This window comes from Strongylocentrotus purpuratus, unplaced genomic scaffold (assembly GCF_000002235.5).
Source record: "Strongylocentrotus purpuratus isolate Spur 01 unplaced genomic scaffold, Spur_5.0 spur5_scaffold_11, whole genome shotgun sequence".
Classification (NCBI taxonomy): Eukaryota; Metazoa; Echinodermata; class Echinoidea; order Camarodonta; family Strongylocentrotidae; genus Strongylocentrotus; species Strongylocentrotus purpuratus.
Genome location: NW_022145596.1, coordinates 28101185 through 28119565, shown reverse-complemented (window position 1 = coordinate 28119565; position 18381 = coordinate 28101185). Strand labels below are relative to the sequence as shown.

Here is an 18381-nt window from a genome sequence, read left to right as displayed (position 1 = left end):
TTCTCATGGCAAGAAATGCAAGTGTATGTCTGCAAATGCTCTTTCTGAAAGATGAATTTGAATACTGTATGCAGTCTCACGATGTGAAATTCTTCTCTTGTTATTTAAGGTTTTTCTGACCTAGCGACAGTCGTTGAAATCCAATTTCATAATTCCATGTCACAGAGTAAACATAGTGAACTAAAATTCCTTATGTATTTCTTTCATATTTGTCATCAATTTCAACTGTAATGATAGCAGGATGGTTTATGAAAGGAGAAATTGCTTTATTCTTTTAAAACATTAATCTTGGTATGAATACAAGGTTTGAATTCAATTGAATACTGGCGAGAAAAAAAACCCTTATCCTTATGAATCCTTATTCTGAAATAGGAACCAACAAATACATCCTAGGATATTGAATATTGCTTGAATACAGAGCTGAAAATAAAATAGTCCATGAAAGTCTAAGAAAATCTGCCTAAGCTATAAATACTACAAAATATTCTATATACATTGATTACATGCACCATAAAAAATAAAAGACACTCGTATTAGTTTCACATATACACATAAAACAAGTCACAAACACAATACATACATACATTACATACTGCTGCAGGTTACGAACCTACCAATTACAGAAAAGTTACAGTGAGCATTTGTTCAACAGAACCCATTTTCGATGTGAAAATAGACCCACCATTGACAGAGCATTGGGTAAGTACTGCAAGGATTTGTGAGAAATAAAGTATAACAAATTGATCAGTTATCGCAACCAAAAGGTCTACACCAAGCTGAGTATCTTTAAATATGCAAAAATGTTTTTTTTTTGCCAGGAATGCTTCTAGCAAACATGATTATGATCATAAATATTAAAGCACCTATGGTAGGCTTCCCAAACCAAAAATTTCTTCAGACCTAGGGACTAGGATTTCACATTTTCAATATCACGCAGTACCATACTGCATTGTGTATGCCAGAGATACATTTTCACAAATAACATGTAGATACAACAATAAACACACTTGCTGCATAAACAAAACAAACCCTATGCTGTCTGCATATTAAAGTGTTGGGAAGTGTTTGAAAAGTCACCAAAGCAGTGATCTCTTTGCTAACCGGTATACATATTATAAGAGACACTAAATGGTCTCACACCAGCCCAAATCTGGATTTCAACCTATAAACTTAGAACTTGACTTTGGTTTTGAGTGAGAGTTTGAATCAAACATTGAGCTGGATTATAGACCTGTGACTTATTCTTCTTGCATGAACAAATTTCTGGAATTCTCTTTTTTAAACAAACTACTTTCATTAATTACATCTAGTCACGAATGCGGCTAGGTAAAAGCTGGTTTACTGTAACTTAGTCCATTTATTTATGAAGCACCCACTGGGTTCAAACCGAATTAAAGTTAATACCTATATGTGAATACCGATCCTCCAGTTTGATCATATTGGTGCCTCTTCGAAATAAAACTGAGGTGGTGCGATCATGACACTGCTCTAACACCATATACTATATAGCCTCCTTAATTGGTATACTAATGGACAACAATAACTTCATACTTATACAGCATTCGTTGGCATCGAAAAAATATTACTGTTACATTGACAGAGTTAGGAGGGTAGCATTCATGCAAATACTTCTGAATTAATTCAATGTAATGATGTGAAGTCTTATTCAAAAGTACAGACCATACTTGAATGCTAGAGACATGGTACAGATGACAAACATATCACTGGTTAAATAATGATTCTTTGGTATCAGTGATAACCATAAATATATAAAAAATTGAACAGAAATTGAACATTGGAGTATATTATGCAAGTCTTCTGTGAAAAGCAATTTTGAGATAGTAATCTGAAAACCATAATAACATTGTATACTGTCTGTTTGGAGCCTAAAGGGCTTTATCTCTGTGTGATAAAATTATATGAGCTACTGGCCTTCTGGCGCCAAACAGACAAAATAAGAAATCAACACATTGATCTCTGAACTACACAAAGTTCACAAACGTATCCAACAGATTTTTGTGGAGATGCATCTTTACACGATTGCTCATGCTGCTAAAATGCAACTAATTTCACTTATCAAAATGATTTAGCCGTGTAATGCAGCTCTAATTTTTTAGCATAATACAGAGGTCTTTGTAATCTGACATAGTTTTGACACAGTTTAAAGGTTTTCAGAATACTGCCCCTAGGAACAAATGACATGGAACCGTACAGTAATCTGTACTTATCGTAAATAATATAATTCAAAACAATGATTGGAATAAGAAAGCACAAGCATTATAACAACTTCTCATTTAAGTTCTGATTTTGAGTGGCAAGGTCTATATTTAACAAGCCCTATATTTACTGCCTACCAAGTAATCATAATTAGTATGCAGTCAAGTTACACAGAGATGTATATTATACTTAAAGTCATGCACGTTTAACATCATAAACCATGGTTTTTTAAACAAATTTGACATCATGACATGATTATTTACCTGTGGGGTAAAGTAAATTAAACAATCATATACTTTTTAAAGTTTGCTTTGTTTTACCTCATAAATTGCTTAATCATTTAAGGGCTTTCAGATGTGAAATGTACCAAGCCTACATGGAGACTTGTAGACAAATCTTCATGCATACTGGGAAGAAAGGTTTCACAGAACATTTAGCTACTGTAGCATTGCATAAGGTATTACTGACATGCTACCATATTAACACAATACTACATCAGCTATTTAGAGCAAGATAAGCTTTGATGACATCACTTATGTGCCTTCATTTTCTATAACTGATATATGTTTTGCCTGCTGTTGAATTATTGGGCCATTGTTACCCAAACCTTCCTGTTGCTCAAACTGTCCTTATATATCAATTTCATCCCAAGAGCTAACTATTCTCTGTCATTCTCTTCAGTTTCTGTTAGATTTGCCATGGCTCAGTTGTAAAGCAGTGGTCTCATAACCTGGAGATCCTGGGTTCAAAACCAAGTCAATATGCTTATGCCCTTTGGTAGAGCATCAATTCTCATCACAAGTCCCTTTGAGAGGACTTAAAGTCGTCTGTCCCCTGATAGCTTACTAATACAAGCATAAACACGCTTTCTTATCAGTCAAGTAAAACAATCAACAACATCAAACATTTAAATAGTATACTTTTCATATTTCCATAAAATGTCTGCTTTGTACTTATGCTCTACTGCCCATTCCTGCATTATGTTGAGAAAAAAAGATCCTTTTCGAGCTCACAATTGTCATCTTCTGAAATAGCAATATATTAATAGTTGTGACAAGTCTTTAATATATGTTTTGCTTTAGCTTGCATGCAGTGTGTGTACTTACATAGCTAAATGACGTTCACTTTCATCTAAACCCATGATCTTTGGTCTACTACTATCAGGCACAATCTTTTGCATATCATCAATCAACAACTCACTTTAGTATCCAAAGAAATAAAATTGAATTAATTCTGTACCATTTAAATTGTGAAGTTTCCCCTTCACAAAACTTATCTCCACACTTTATTATATAAAATATGGTGGATTCACAATCTACAGCGCCATCTAGAGATACCAAAATTTAGTCAATTTCACTCGATGCATTATGGGAAATAGTTGACAAAAATATCAGCTGTGACAATATTATATACCCTAGGAGATCCAGGGAATTTTTTTTGGCTGTACTGCACTGATTGCGAACTGAAAAATTGGGCTGTCGCGGCTTGCCTGTGGGGGCACTATCAATTGTGAATCCACCCTACTATTGATATATGCAATAATGGGGCAGAACTGAGATTTTCTGCTATCAAAATAATTTTCGGTTTTTACAAACATTGATTTATGTGAATTAGAGTGTATGTCTCTTATTATTACAGTATAAATTAATGTTTCCAACAGAGGTTGTCATCATTATTGAGAAACCTGTCACAAACCAGTGTATGACACTCGGACGCCATGCAAGCTGGACTACCTACAGAGGTAAAACACAGTGTTGGTTAAGGTCCATTCGATAAATGATTCTGTTGGCGAATCTTGAAGGGGGTAAAACACAACCAAGATGATTATCATTCTTCAAATAACCTTGAAAGTTATGTTCAACCGACAGATCCCCAACGCCCCCCCCCCCCCCTCTTGCATTTTTGTTCTCATCTTCTCAATTCCCAATTATTTAATAATTTTATTTTGAGATTAATTAACATGGGTAGAACCAGAGTTCTGAAAAAGAAGGAAATCTGTTTTTACCATCACTGCATTACTTAACAACTGTCAACCAAGCAGAGAATTGAATTATATTACATGTTCCTTCCTCACAGAATATTCAGTTCAGCATTCAAATATCGGCATGCACATTATCTGAAAGGTTTCACAAATTCCATGACACTTGTTCATACAGGCATCAAATCACATCAAGACTCCACAGAAAGTGTCATCTGCACAGTAAAAAAAGTATGCATCAGGGTCGAGGCTTAGTAGGGTTCAGCGAAACTACCAGGAAAGAGTCCCGTTTTGCCCGTTCGGAGCAATGTTCCTTTGAACCAGCCGTCATCTCGCTTCTTGTGAACAAAGACAGAGTCTCCAATCTTGAGCTCAAGCTCAGCGTCTGTCGTCGGTGGGTATGGGACAATCACACGATATCTGCAGACAAGAGAACATATATTGCATAGTAACAGATAAAATGTTATGCCTGTATACAATAAATCTTTAAGAGACCATTTTATATGCTAGCGATACAAATATCTATTCCAAGCAAATCTAGCTTGTCATAGTATTATAAGAAATTTTCTTGGTCTGATGATTACAAAAATAACATGTTTACCGCATTCATTGCTTTCAGAAACATAACCTAGTATTTTATGAGGAAATGGTAAATAAATGAGTATTGTATGAAACAATCCCATGAACATTACACAAAATTTGTTGTCTTTTACTAAAAGTGAATGACTCCTTTGAAGAAAATTACACATTTGTTTTTTTGATTTAACCAAGTCAATATAGTGTAAAGTTATTGACATGTGTTTTTGTAAGTAAGTAAATGTCGGCAAGTGTATTACAATTTCCTACACATTCAAATAAGTCTAAAATTACTTTCTGCCTGTTTGAACAATCAGTCTGCACATTGGAGCTTACCTTTCACGCAGCAATGGAGTTGTTTTCGGTGGGGTTTGTTCCGCAGCAGCAGCACCTGTCTCAGTCCCGCCCCTGGCTCCTTCCCCTCCCCCTGTCACAGCTCCTGCAGGAGTCTCTGCCGCTGGAGCCTCCCCCTGCTGATTCTCCGGGGAGGATGACTTGGAGGAGTTAGGTGACTGGGTAGCGGAGGTGGTTGTTCGGATGGCGGAGCGCGAAGGGCTGGTGGTTCGAGTGCCTCCTAACTCTGGAGCTTCGTTGGATGTAACATGCTTGTTGGAAGGCTTCTTGCTTTTCCTCTCCTTCTTCTCCTTCTGTAGAGAAAGATGAATTAAATCATTAATATTTTTTTTAAGTACGAAGTATGGACTGAAGGCTAGAAGGATGCTGATTCCTATTTTTGTTTTAGTCTATAATTATCTATCCTACTAATATAGTTTTTTCTGTTAGTGCTTTTATGTGATTTCATCTTTTGCATTAGTGCACCTTGAGCATTTGATTTTAAGTGGATTTAGCAGCTTACAAATCTTATTATGGTGTTTGTTATTATACAAATATTGCATGCTCCAGCTTTAAGTGTAACAAAGTATACGAAACAGCAAATTCACAATTTCCAGAATAATGTTATATTTCACAGAGGCCGCAAGCAAAGGTTGAAATATAAATACAAAAGGGGAATTCTTGAATAATTTCTGCTCTCAGAAGGCAATGTCATTCTTTAAAGTTATCAATGGAGACAAAACAATGTTATAGCGTTTTTCAACAACTCAAACGGCTAGGGTCCTATTTGACTTGTTGACTAATAATATGTAAGATCAATGCAATAGGTAGCAAGATGAAAGTTTATAGATTACATTGATAAATCTAGCAGCCTCTAAGCTGCGGTGTGTAAAGTTTCTACATGTTTGATCTAACATTACAATATTGAAATCATTTATTACACAGATTTGGTTTGTGTGGTTATATTACCTAATGATCACTTCATACTTAAAGAGCATAAAGTAAACTTCAGACAACACAAAATACAAGAAATAACATGCACACTATATGCAAAATAATAGATGGAACAAATCAACTGACAGTAACACATCACACAGATTATGTTTGCAAATTTTTTTTTTTATATATATATAAAAAATGCCACAGCAAACAATTAGAGAATACAAGTTTGTGAGTGCTCGACATAGCTGCCACACAAAGGGAATTGGAAAATCAAACATAAAAGTCAAAGAGGTATCAAACTAGTATAGCAGAACATTAAAAAAAAGCCACCCAGGAAGTTTTATAATTCAAAAACCTAATCTTATGCACATCAAAAAATAATTAATAAATGAATAAATAAACATGTAAATAAATAAAATGAACAAATTATGCAATATTTCTATTGTTTCCATAATGTGTCCCCATTTGATTTGTTTTTTAAATAGTGGGCAATGAATGGTGTGCTTCTACAGTAAATGAAATGTACATATACATTCCTGCAAATGTGATCAAAACAAATGAAGTGCTATCCCAGATGATAACATGAAGAGGAGACAAAAATAAAAAATAAAACAGATGTTTCATGAAAACCCCAAGAATGTAATGACGCAGGATGAGTAGGCAGCTGGTAGAGTATGACATTTTAATAATTTTTTTTGCTGAGTATTAACAGCCCAAGTCTTCTCAAATGTTTCAAATTTTCCAGCTAGCAAAGGAAATGTTTTCATAATTTACATGTGTACATGGTTGTGGTGTGACCCTATAGATTTTGATTATCATTTCCTACTAGTATTTTGATTTCATCCATGTTTTTGGTTCTACACAAAGCAAATAGAAAACCCCATTTTTCACAGAATAGGCAAGCAATGCCATTCTTATTTTTCTTGGATTAGTGAATCGCTATAATACAACATGGCATCTTCAATTGCATATTAGTGGCTTTTTTTTGTTTTTAATTTCTAAGAAAGGCATGATACAGATAACTGGATTATGGTTTTAAAGCATTTAATTGCAGTTTGCTGCATTTTTCCATTCGCCTCACCATCCCCCATTTAATTGGAAATTCCTACCATAGGGTGGCTACCACTGTCAAGCATCTTAGGTCTTAGATTGAAATTCTTATACTGAGCAAGAAATTCAAGGCTATGCAAACAAATATGTGCTTTACATGTCTTTCCCATTTGATAAGAGTATAATTCAAATTGTCAATCTATGCATTTGAGCATATTTCAATAATAAAACATTAGTTTTGGAGAATAATAGACCATATTTTACATTATTGTTTTCTTTGAACATTACTTTTTTATATTTTTAATGTCACATCTTCTTGAGAAGACTACATTTCAAGAGATATAAAAGTTTTGCAATTAAATTTTCCTTCCTTTTATATCCATTAACTTCAAGAACTATCATGTCAAGAATCTTAAACCTACACTGAAGTGGGTTCCTTAATCACTTTAAACTTTGGGATGGAAAAAAAACCTTGTTATATCTTAGCAGTGGTAACATCCGCTGAAGGAATGCTGTACCCCCTTGATTCACTACCAAAGAATGTCATGAGCCAGGACTCTACCTTATCTGCTTTGTGAGCTAGGGTGAATTGCGATGGCATACTACCACTGCGCCTACGATGACCCCTGACCTGAGGTGGACTGGTGTTGAGTGTCGGTGGAGGAGTTCTACACCCGCTATTGGCCCCTACCTGTGCCTGCCCCACACCGTCACCAGACAAGAGACCTACATGCTTGGAGAAAAGAAAGGTGCCAGCGTGCAGTGGTGAGATTGGTGGAGGATGTGCATGCAAACCAGACTTAGAGGAGGTAAAGGTGCTGGTGGTGGTGTTTATTGGTGCAAGATTGTTACGATTAGCAGCAGCAGCCTGTCTACTAGTACTACTACTACTACTGCTACTTGAGGTAGGTCTGGCTGACGAGAGTTGGTCGCTCTCGCTAAACCGCCGGGGCTTATCGACAGGATGCCTGATGGCGAGCATGGGCCCACCCGTTTGGGCGGAAGAAGGAACAGGAACACGTTTGGTTTTAGCAGGTGCAACATTCAAAGTGAGGTCACTAGGGTGACTGAACTGCCTGACTACCTGGTGAGGGAACACCATCTGGCTACATGCTTGTCTGACAGGGACACCAGGCTGTACATTGCTGGTATCTGCAAGCCCGGTGGCACCAGGAGGAACTCCTCCATGAGTTCTGATTCCGTGTGAGACCGGTGGTGAACCTGGTTGAGATGCATTGGGGTAAGACGTGCTGGTGGCAGCGGTGGGATTGACTGTCCTAGGACGCACAGTCTGCGCATTAGCGTTTGTAGTTTGAACTGCAGTGTGAACCTGCCTGTTTCCTACACTGGCCCCAGTGGGCGGGGCATTCCCTGGCCAGCTGCCTGCCATAGCAGGAGATCCTACTACCCCGCCCTGCCTAGCTGTCTCCACACCCACGGTGGGTGGGCTACCTTGAGGGTGTCTTTCATTCAGTCTTGTCTGAGGAGGAGCCTGGATAGGCCTACTAACAGCCCCTTGAGTTGCACCCTGATAATGCATCCTCAGTGCTGCCCGTTCACCCTGCAGCTGTGCTACAGTCTTTTGTCCATCATGGTGATGCGCTTTCTTCTCTCCTGCCCCGGAGCTAGCACTTTGTCCGGCAACTCCAGAGTTGGGTGCTGTTGTATGAGATGATGCTGTGGCTGATCGCGGGGCTGACGCTGATGATGGTGTGGAGAGAGATGAGCTGGCAAAGGTCGATGATGATGAAGTTGATGATGAAGAGGCTGATGATGATGCAGCAGCCTTCTTCTGCTTCTCTTGTCTATCATGCCTACAAAGAAAGAGATTCAATAAGTAAGGAATTCTGAATTTCAAACAAGTTCACATTACAGCAAAAATAAAATACACAACTGTGCATATTAATACATTTACTACTAGTTGACTTCTAATCAGTTTACAATTAAGGAAAATATTGAGCCTCTTCCATACCTAAATAACTTTTATTCTAAACTTTTGAATGTGATATCCTGAATATAACAAAATAAACTGAATCCTGAAATGCGACATCATGAGTGAAATACATGGATTGTAATCAGTCATTAAAAAAAAATGCCTTCTAGATTCTTGGAATGCCCAACTTCAGATCTTGACATGTGAATTATAAGTAGATGAATTTCAGTTATTTGTTTCAATCATTTGACACTACTGATATTAAACAAAATTAATTATTTTGTTAATCGCATAAACCAACATAAGACACTTTGAGAATGCATGATCAGGTACATCATTGATTTTCCAAACCTTACACTTTCCCTCCCCCACAATGGGACATGAAAGTAATCCCTTAACTAGATGGAACTTCGACTGCGAGCAGTCGAAAATGATGCCTCCATCATAGAGCAATTTTACAAACCAAAACAGAAGAAATTTTTCAAATTCATTAACAGGTTCTCAGAATATCGTGATTACAAGCAATTTCTCATATACATATATGACCCTTTGATCTTTGACCTCATGACCCTAAAATCTACTCAGTTCATTGGCTCTGCAAGAAGTCCTGAGTTAAATAGTAATCCATCTGTCAGTTCTAATGAGAATGCGATCACGAGCTGTTTTTGCATACATAATGAGCCCTGTGACCTTTGACCTTTGACCTCGTGACCCCAAAATCTGATCAGTTCATCGGCTCTGCAAGATACATACATGACGTAAGTTTTGCAGGAATCCATCAATCGGTTCTTCAGATAATGCGATCACGAGCTGTTTTTGCATACATAATGAGCCCTGTGACCTTTGACCTTTGACCTCGTGACCCCCAAAATCTGATCACTTCATCGGCTCTGCAAGATACATACATGACCTAAGTTTTGCAGGAATCCATCAATCGGTTCTTCAGATATCGCGATCACGAGCTGTTTTTGCATACATAATGAGCCCTGTAACCTTTGACCTTTGACCTTGTGACCCCAAAATCTAATCAGTTCATCGGCTCTGCAAGATACAAACATGACCAAAGTTTGGTAGGAATCCATCAATCGGTTCTTCAGATAACGCAATCACGAGAACAGGACGTACGTACGTACGTACGGATGGACAGACGGACGGACGGACAACCCGAAAACATAATGCCTCCGGCTACTTCGTAACGGAGGCATAAAAATATCAAACATGACCTGAATTAATCTTACCTGTACACTTGCATGTAGTTGCCAGGAAAAACACCGATCTGGCCGCTTGAAACGGATAAACCCTTAAACCACCCATCCTTGCATTTTTCTGTCACCGTGTAACACTCGCCTTTCCGCAACTCAATCTCATCAGGGTTCAGGGGCTTGTAGTTGAACATGGCTACATACCTGTAATAAAGATTTCAGTTTCAAACAGCTTTTAAAAACAAGAATAGGTAGCACAATTTGTAGATAAACATGTCTACATACCTTTGATAACTATCATTCCTAATCAGATATTTTTTTAATGCAAGAAAAGATGTCCAATCATTGAAAAAAATCAGAACATATTTCATTGAACGGTATACACATATAGAAAAATCAATAATAAAATCATCAACTATGCAACACATTCAAATGCATCTAAAACTGAGGAGTAAACCAAGACCTACATGTACCCACATAGTAAAACTGCTATTATTTTATTCCTTAATGTACAATTCAAATTTCAGTACATGTACAGAAAGTTCTCAACTCCTCTCTGGTTCAAGAAATGGTCTTGTAGCTACCATTTTTGGACGAAGAAATTAATCTTTCTTCTTGAAAGTCAGAACAGGTCAAAGAAAAACAAACAAATATCACAGAACATGCTTCCTGTCATGGTGAATAGTGAGAAAAGCACCAAGGTTTTTAGGATATAAGAAATTTCAAATCAAAATACAGCTGTACAAAGAAATATAAACAAGTAAATTCAAAACTTACACTTCCACTTTTGGTTTAGGAGAGGATGGTGGATCCTGGGCTGCAAGATGAGTGGGCGTGGCTGGTCCACCTGATGCAAACATGGTAGGAGAGTTGGGTGGTAGTCCACCAGCAGCAGGCTTCATTGGGAGAAGAAAGCAAGTACAACAAACTTCAAATCACAAGCACTCCAGAATTTTCAGCACTTGCTGCATTTATTGACCGGTAGAAATCTTTATTTACAAATTTGTTTTGATGTCAATGTATACAAGATGTTTTTTGTAGGTTTCCATGGTGAGTCAGTATTCACACATTTAATGCTTTTAGTAGCACCAGGTGGTAGCCATACTGAGAAAGCTGTTGATATATTTTTTCGTCAAAAGAGCCCGCTTATGGGGTGTTTTAATAGAGGAATTGAGGATGAAGTATAAGGGAAAGACAGGAAGAGATGATAATGGAATGATTATTAAAACACTAACACAAAACTATTTTTGTTTTTTGTTTTTGGTGTTGTCAACACCAAAAATGAAGTGAAATGGAGAGAGCGGAGCGGGAAGAGAAAGACGGAGTGATCGAGATTAAGAAGGTTGTGAGCAGATCTCAATAGTTGAAGAGTGAAAAATGAAGAGTGTAGTTCTGAAAAGAATTGTTGGTATTCATCTGTGGAGTAAATCAGAAATGATTTTGTAAACTATTGTATCCTTTTGTGAAAAGGAGTATATCTGTCTCAAAGTCTTTACGATTAGTTTCACCTCTTTTTTTTCTTCATCTCTTTAACATTTTTTTAAAATTCATTTTTTGAAGGAAGTAAACTTTAAAACAGATAAAATATCAAAACCTGATTGATCAGCGTAAGTGGAGCTGGCTTCTTTCTGCTTCCTCCAGAAGCAGTCTGAGTGCTGCTCCCTGATGCCGTGGCAACGGGAAGCGGAGATGATGATGGGGATGGAGATGATGCGGGTGAAGGGCCACCTGTTGCTACCGCTGCTGCTACTGCTGCTGCTGCCTTAGCCTCTATAAGGGTGGCAGCGGTGGGATTACTAGACCTCAGGAGGACAGGAGATGAGATCTCCATGGAGTGACGGTTATTAGGACTGGTACCATTACCTCCTCCACTCCCCCCACCACCACTGGTGCCGCCACTCCCTCGATCTTGGGAGTCCTTGGAGCGCAGTTGGACACCAAGCATGGAAGTGAAAGAATGACGCTTGTTCGATGATTTGTTCTTGCTACTGGATAAAATGAGAGGGGAATTATTGACACATCTGCACATCAGAAAGCATTCTCTTCCATGATATTTATCATTCATTATATAGCAATGATAGAAAGTGGATTTACAAAGGCTTTTTTTCAAGAGTTTCAAGGGCAAGTTGCCTCAGTCCTGTCTATTATTTCACAGGCAGAAGAAGCCCCTGCCATTACTCTCTCTCCTTTTCCATTTTTCACTTGAGTTTAACCACACTCTACTATTTTATGTGTTTAAAAGAGTATATGTACAAAAGTAAGATACACAGAAGTTCCACTTTCTATCTATTTGTTTGTGATAACATCCAACTTTATATGTTACACCATGTAGAAAAATAACACTATCTGTCATCTCACCTGGAACCAGACTCATGACCTGATCCATCTCCTCCTGTAGCTCCTTCATTCACAACCACCAGACCCTTGGCTGTATCGTTCAACTATAAAAAAAGGAAAATAGAGATTTAGCATTGAATAGAACATTTTTGTAATGTAATGCTTGTAATGTAATCAAATTTAATGCATAATTCTATTTTAAGTGCCACGCTAAAAACGCTAAAAAAACAGTCATTACCGCTTGTCCTACCTAACAACATGCTATGTACATGCAATTCACATTCTGAACACTATAATAACATTATTCATAACAGATGAAAGACAAAGATTTAAAAGCATTAAATATGATTATATTATGAAAACTTGCCTACTTGGCTTAATAAGGAGAAATCCCTTTTTAATGACTTGCTTAGAATCACAATTCACAGCAGAATCTGAAACACATAGATAGAACATTTTGTTTTTTGTGGAGTAATAGTGTGACTTTCTCATGCATAGAATTTAATGGAGAAAAGCAATTATAACTTTTTTGTAGAAATGAACAGAGCATAATGTAGGACAGCATGGCAGTGAACTCAAGGCAATATCTACAGTTGTTTGACACTCTTGGCAAACATGTGTAATCTCACTGCCAATCATTGAGGGCTATAAGGGAGAAGAGCTTTTTGGACTTGCATGTTCCAATCTGTCTATGGAATCAGTAGGATTTACTCTCTTCTTATAACGATCAATATGTGTACCAGATTTTATGCAACATATTATAAGGAACTCACATAGTCAAAAGAACGACTTTTTGATTTTGAGATTACTTTTTCTCTCACATGACAAACTAAATGGCTATTAAATGTATATTTCATCGTCTTACCTCCACAAATGAGATGGGGAATATTCCAATCTTATCACCTCTCTGCCCCTCTATCCAATTATCATCCACTCTTCTTATCACCATCAGCACTTCATCCTGTATAGAAGAGACATAGAAGTAAAGATGGGTACATGAATTCAGAGAGAGAAAGAGAGAGAGGGTGAGGGAAAGAGAGAGAGAGAGAGAGAGAGAGAGAGAGAGAGGGGGGGGGGTGAGGGAAAGAGAGAGAGAAAGAGAGAGAGGGTGAGGGAAAGAGAGATAGAGAGAGAGGGGGGTGAGGGAAAGAGAGAGAGAAAGAGAGAGAGAGGGTGAGGGAAAGAGAGAGAGAGGGTGAGGAAAAGAGAGAGAGAGGGTGAGGAAAAGAGAGAGAGAGAGAGAGAGAGAGAGGGGGGGGGGTGAGGGAAAGAGAGAGAGAGAGAGGGGAGAGGGAGAAAGATATAGAGATAAAGAGAGAGAGAGAGAGAGGAGGAGGGAGAAAGGGGGGGGGGTAGGTACATGTAGATATGCATTCATATGTTAATGAATGTGCAAGGTAGACATCTCTATACAATGTACATGCTTGAGCTTCAATCAATAAACGGATGAACAGACACAAGTATGATTGAATGAAACTCATTACCATTTTTGCACAAACATATAATGCATATTTAAGTGTACAGTATGATACGAGGTACTTGGAAACGGACACAAATGAAATAGCAGAAATTTGAAACGAGAATTGTGGAAACCTGATCAATGTAATGCTTCTCTATTGTTTTCTCTCTCTGTCTATTATACTGAATGTATTAAAAATCTGAATCATAATCACAAATTGGTGTTGACATAGACATGTTAACAACTAGAAGAGCTTTGCATACCTGTAAATTTGCAAACATGATACACCCATGTAAATTTGTACTTTTTTAGGTCTGTATTTTTACTTCATCAACAAATTTTGTATTTTTACTAGATCAAAGTTAATATACAAACTGGTACTGAACATTTTTTGCATACCCTTCATTTTGTGTAGGTATGTCAAGCATGCTGTACAGTTAAAACTAAATTATTCATACCCCTTGAAAACATTTTTTTTCTTCTATAAATCAAGAATGAAAGGTGGACTGTTGAATTAGGGCTTTATTGAATACTTTTAGATGTATTAGCTGTAATATGTCACATTCTCAAGAAACGCAACTGGGGACAAATCAACTTTTCACATACTGTACTGAAAGAATGACAAAACTTGGTATTGGTATGAATAATTTAGTTGTTAAGTGTATATTATTCAAGTGCTCCTAAAACACGCATTTATTCCATTGCACAAAGATACATGAATTCTATCAAAGTCAAATATAACTATATTTTTCTCACAGTAGGCCTACCCTGTACATGTATGACTGTGTACATGTAGGTTCACAGAAAAAGGTAGCGGAAAAACAAAATTTCATTTTAGCTTTTCAATTGTCTAGAAGGGAGTGGCAGAAGACGCCTCACAAACATTCCCACGTTTGTTTACATTGCCTTCTTGCCTTTCAATAATCTTTTGTCAACACAGTTTATGTACGTAAATATATTCTGGATTGAGTGACATGTTTTGATTCTCAATTTCAGCATATTTACACAAAATAAACTGGATCTGATTGGAGTTCCATCATGTCGCCTCTATTCTAAAAATAAATTGGAATGGTACAAAAACAACCAGATGTTCAAACACGTTATTGTACATTCAATGTTTGCCCTTTGAAATAATATTAAAACAAAACACTTTATAGTTGATACATAAAATGCATACATTGCCACATATAACAAACCTTATTGAAGGTCAAACAGTCCTTCTCCTCCTGTTCGTTCACATCAAAGTCATAGAGGGCTTTACACTGTGGCGGATCGGGCGGGAGAGGCGTTAACACCTCAACGTAGCTTGCGGGAAAGAAGCCGCGGCTACCGTCTAGTTCACCGTGATACCAGTTATCATCGATCCTCTTGAGAAGGAGTACGATAGCACCTTTATTGAAAGACAAATCGCTGGGGAGGCCAAAATAGAAAAGAAAATATATGAAGGATGAATAATCTCAAACTTCATAATAAGCATTCTAAATATCCATATGAAATTATTACATACAAAGATTAGTCTTGAATTTTTTTGGAAGGTTAAAAAACTTTTGTTTTGAAAAGTTTCATAAGTTTCAAAAGTTTAATATACACTGTAGTCTTGAAAAGTGTAATAAAAATGATTGTTACAATGTATAGTGTAGATTGACTAGCCAAATCTGTTCTATTTCTTTCTTCTTTTTAGCAGAGAAAAGTTAATTAGCAGATCCATATTTGTTTCTTGATAGATTAAAATACTATCAATTATATGCCATTTTAGTGTCTGTCAGAGGAGTAACAGCTCTATGGAAACTAACATTCTTAAGCTTTGAAAATCTGAAGTTGTCTACCTAAAAACTTGCTATCGACTTGATGACATCATCTTAAGTGGAATACGCAAATTCACAATGACTTTGCAATAATCAAGCACGGCTCATTGCCTCTGCTATATAGATGAGCCGATAAGGTCCACTGTCACTGTAACTTCGGCAAATTTGACCCCTGTTGACCCGGAATTTGGAGGGGTGCAGAAAATGAGGTTTTAATTTGCTTTTGTGCAATACTGAAAGGGAAAATGTTTGTTATTCCTTTATATTTGTATTCTATGTATTATATTGTATTTTCCACTTATATAAAGTTGTTTTTGCATCGGATAGCGTCTTTGACAATATACATGTAGATGGAGTAGATTGAAAGATAAATTACAGCACACGACAATCAGTAAGTTCTGCCATTTCATCCAAACTAGATTTGAACCTACCCAGATTCCTGCCCATCGTAGTTGTACAGGGTTTTAGCACATGGTTGATTAGGACCAGGAATCTGAATGGGGAAAAAAAGGTAAAATAGAAGAAAACAAAGAAATACATCAAATATCATTCTTTTCTGCCAGTCAGTTCTTTGGAAATCACCAGGCAGTGTCTCACAAAACTGCCATAAGTACAACATCCTGTTGAAATACATGTATCAAACTTGAATGGGGTGTCAGCAGACTTATACCTATGATAGTTTTGTGAAACAATGCCTGTGATCTCATGAACATAGATATGAAGTAGGTTGCATGATCTGCATACTTTCATTTCAAATGCACATCAGCTGCTTGATCAATAAGGGTTGAGAAGGAGAGGAGGGGAGGAGGGAGAGGAGGGGAGGAGGGGAGGAGGGAGAGGAGGGGAGGAGGGGGAGGAGGGGGAGGAGGGGGAGCAGGAGAGGGGGAGCAGGAGAGGGGGAGGAGGAGAGGGGGAGAAGGAGGGGGAGAAGGAGGGGGAGGAGGAGGGGGAGGAGGAGAGGAGTTGAAGTCAAGTAGATGTTATGTGCAATAAAGAAATCTAGGATACAAATGCAGTACTGAGAAGAGAATTATAGAGTTCAATTGACATACCCGGTAGTATGTACATATAAATGTCATATTAAGGACACCATTTTTGTTTGGTATCCCAATTAACTATAGTATCTGTGTTAGTGTAAATATTCTGTTCAACATTCACTGCTAAATTGAGAGAAATACACAGAATTCACATTCACACAATATAATAATATATCAATGATTGTGTGCATTATAAGTTGATATTGCTATCATTATACCAGCTACCCTGTACATAATTGTGTTTACTTGTAGAACCGGTCATATTTTGACCATCACCTGTACTTGACTTTATACACCCATTCTACTGTAATTTTTTAGAGTTTACACTTGATTGTGAACCATAATGCTGTTTTGACAGAAGCATTTCAAGCATGGCCAAATCTGCACCTGCAGTGACCTCAGTCTGTCTTTCTCTCTTGTTCTCTTTCCCTTTCAAAAAAAAGTATTTGTCTCTCTCCCCCTCTCTCTTTGCTCTTTTGTTTCTATCTCCCTCTGTCTCACTCTGTTTTATTGCCTCAATGTATGTGTCTGTCTCTTCCTGTAATCTCTATCAGTCTGTCTCTATCTATTTTTGTTTAATCTGTCACTGTCTGTCACTCTGTCTCCATCTCTCTCTCTCTCTCTCTCTCTTTCTTTCTCTTTCGCTTGCTCTCTCTCTCTCTCTCCCTCTCTCCTTTCTATTGTAAAAGAGCTTCCAGCAATCCTGTAATACCGGTATGCCCTGTACTGATATACATGTAATTATGGTATTTGAATATCTCGCTTCCGGGTTCATAGAAACCTTTTAAAAAAAACACCAAACAAACAACAAAATAAGTACATGTAAATCTTAGATTTGTATGATCTTGTGCACGAAGTATTGGTCAACTACTTATTCTGCAAGCGAACAACCTGTACCAAAATCTACAGCAATACAAAAATACAAATATTTGTCTATCATCAAAATGGAAATACAATAACCATCATTATTAAAGGGATAGAAAATTAAAAAATCAACATTAGTTTGCATCATGGACAGATTAGAATGTTTTGGCAGCCCTCCAATTCACAGTACATGTACATGTAGCTGCATTAAATTTTTCTCAATTTCCGGTAATTTGTCAGAAGTTGCTAGGCAACTACATGTAAAACATGATGAAAAACCCACCTCTGCAGTGTGGTTTTCGAAACACCGTCAGAAATTTATCAAATATTTTTGGAACTGTGTATTAAAATGAGCATAATGATGTGACCTTTTAAGTCGATAATTGCCGCTGATTATGAAAAATTGCTTTGTAAAAGTTTTTCTGCAACCAAAATAAAAAGAGGGGGGGGGGTGTATACATTGTAAAATACACAGCGTATGATATTCAAAATAAAGGGTGTACCGTGTAAATCAAGTACAGATGATTTTTTTTTTTTTAAAGGGTTATTTTAGGGTTATGATATCTATAGTGTTTAGTCCAAGCCTGACATTAAGATTTAAGAACTTGGTTAGAATACAATTGTGGAGAAAATGTGCCAGGGAGCTTG

The 18381-nt window shown here is 37.2% G+C and overlaps 1 protein-coding gene across 6 annotated transcripts in view; it reads right to left on the bottom strand.

The window, feature by feature from the left end:
- Positions 1–1266: 1266 nt before the first annotated feature.
- LOC589164 (E3 ubiquitin-protein ligase SH3RF1) overlaps positions 1267–18381 on the bottom strand; it is a 34511-nt gene continuing 17396 nt past the window's right edge. Inside the window, exons 3-12 of one of the 6 annotated variants that reach the window (XM_011672778.2) lie at positions 16264–16325; positions 15224–15437; positions 13434–13529; positions 12590–12672; positions 11826–12219; positions 11009–11127; positions 10268–10435; positions 7659–8910; positions 5108–5418; positions 1267–4615 (exon numbers count right to left, since the gene is read on the bottom strand). In XM_011672778.2, coding sequence (XP_011671080.1) covers positions 4447–4615; positions 5108–5418; positions 7659–8910; positions 10268–10435; positions 11009–11127; positions 11826–12219; positions 12590–12672; positions 13434–13529; positions 15224–15437; positions 16264–16325 — 2868 coding nt within the window. In that variant the 3' untranslated portion in view covers positions 1267–4446. The remainder of the gene's footprint in view (positions 4616–5107; positions 5419–7658; positions 8911–10267; positions 10436–11008; positions 11128–11825; positions 12220–12589; positions 12673–13433; positions 13530–15223; positions 15438–16263; positions 16326–18381) is intronic. The other 5 variants (XM_030981084.1, XM_030981085.1, XM_011672779.2 and 2 more) reach the window with 5 other exon arrangements.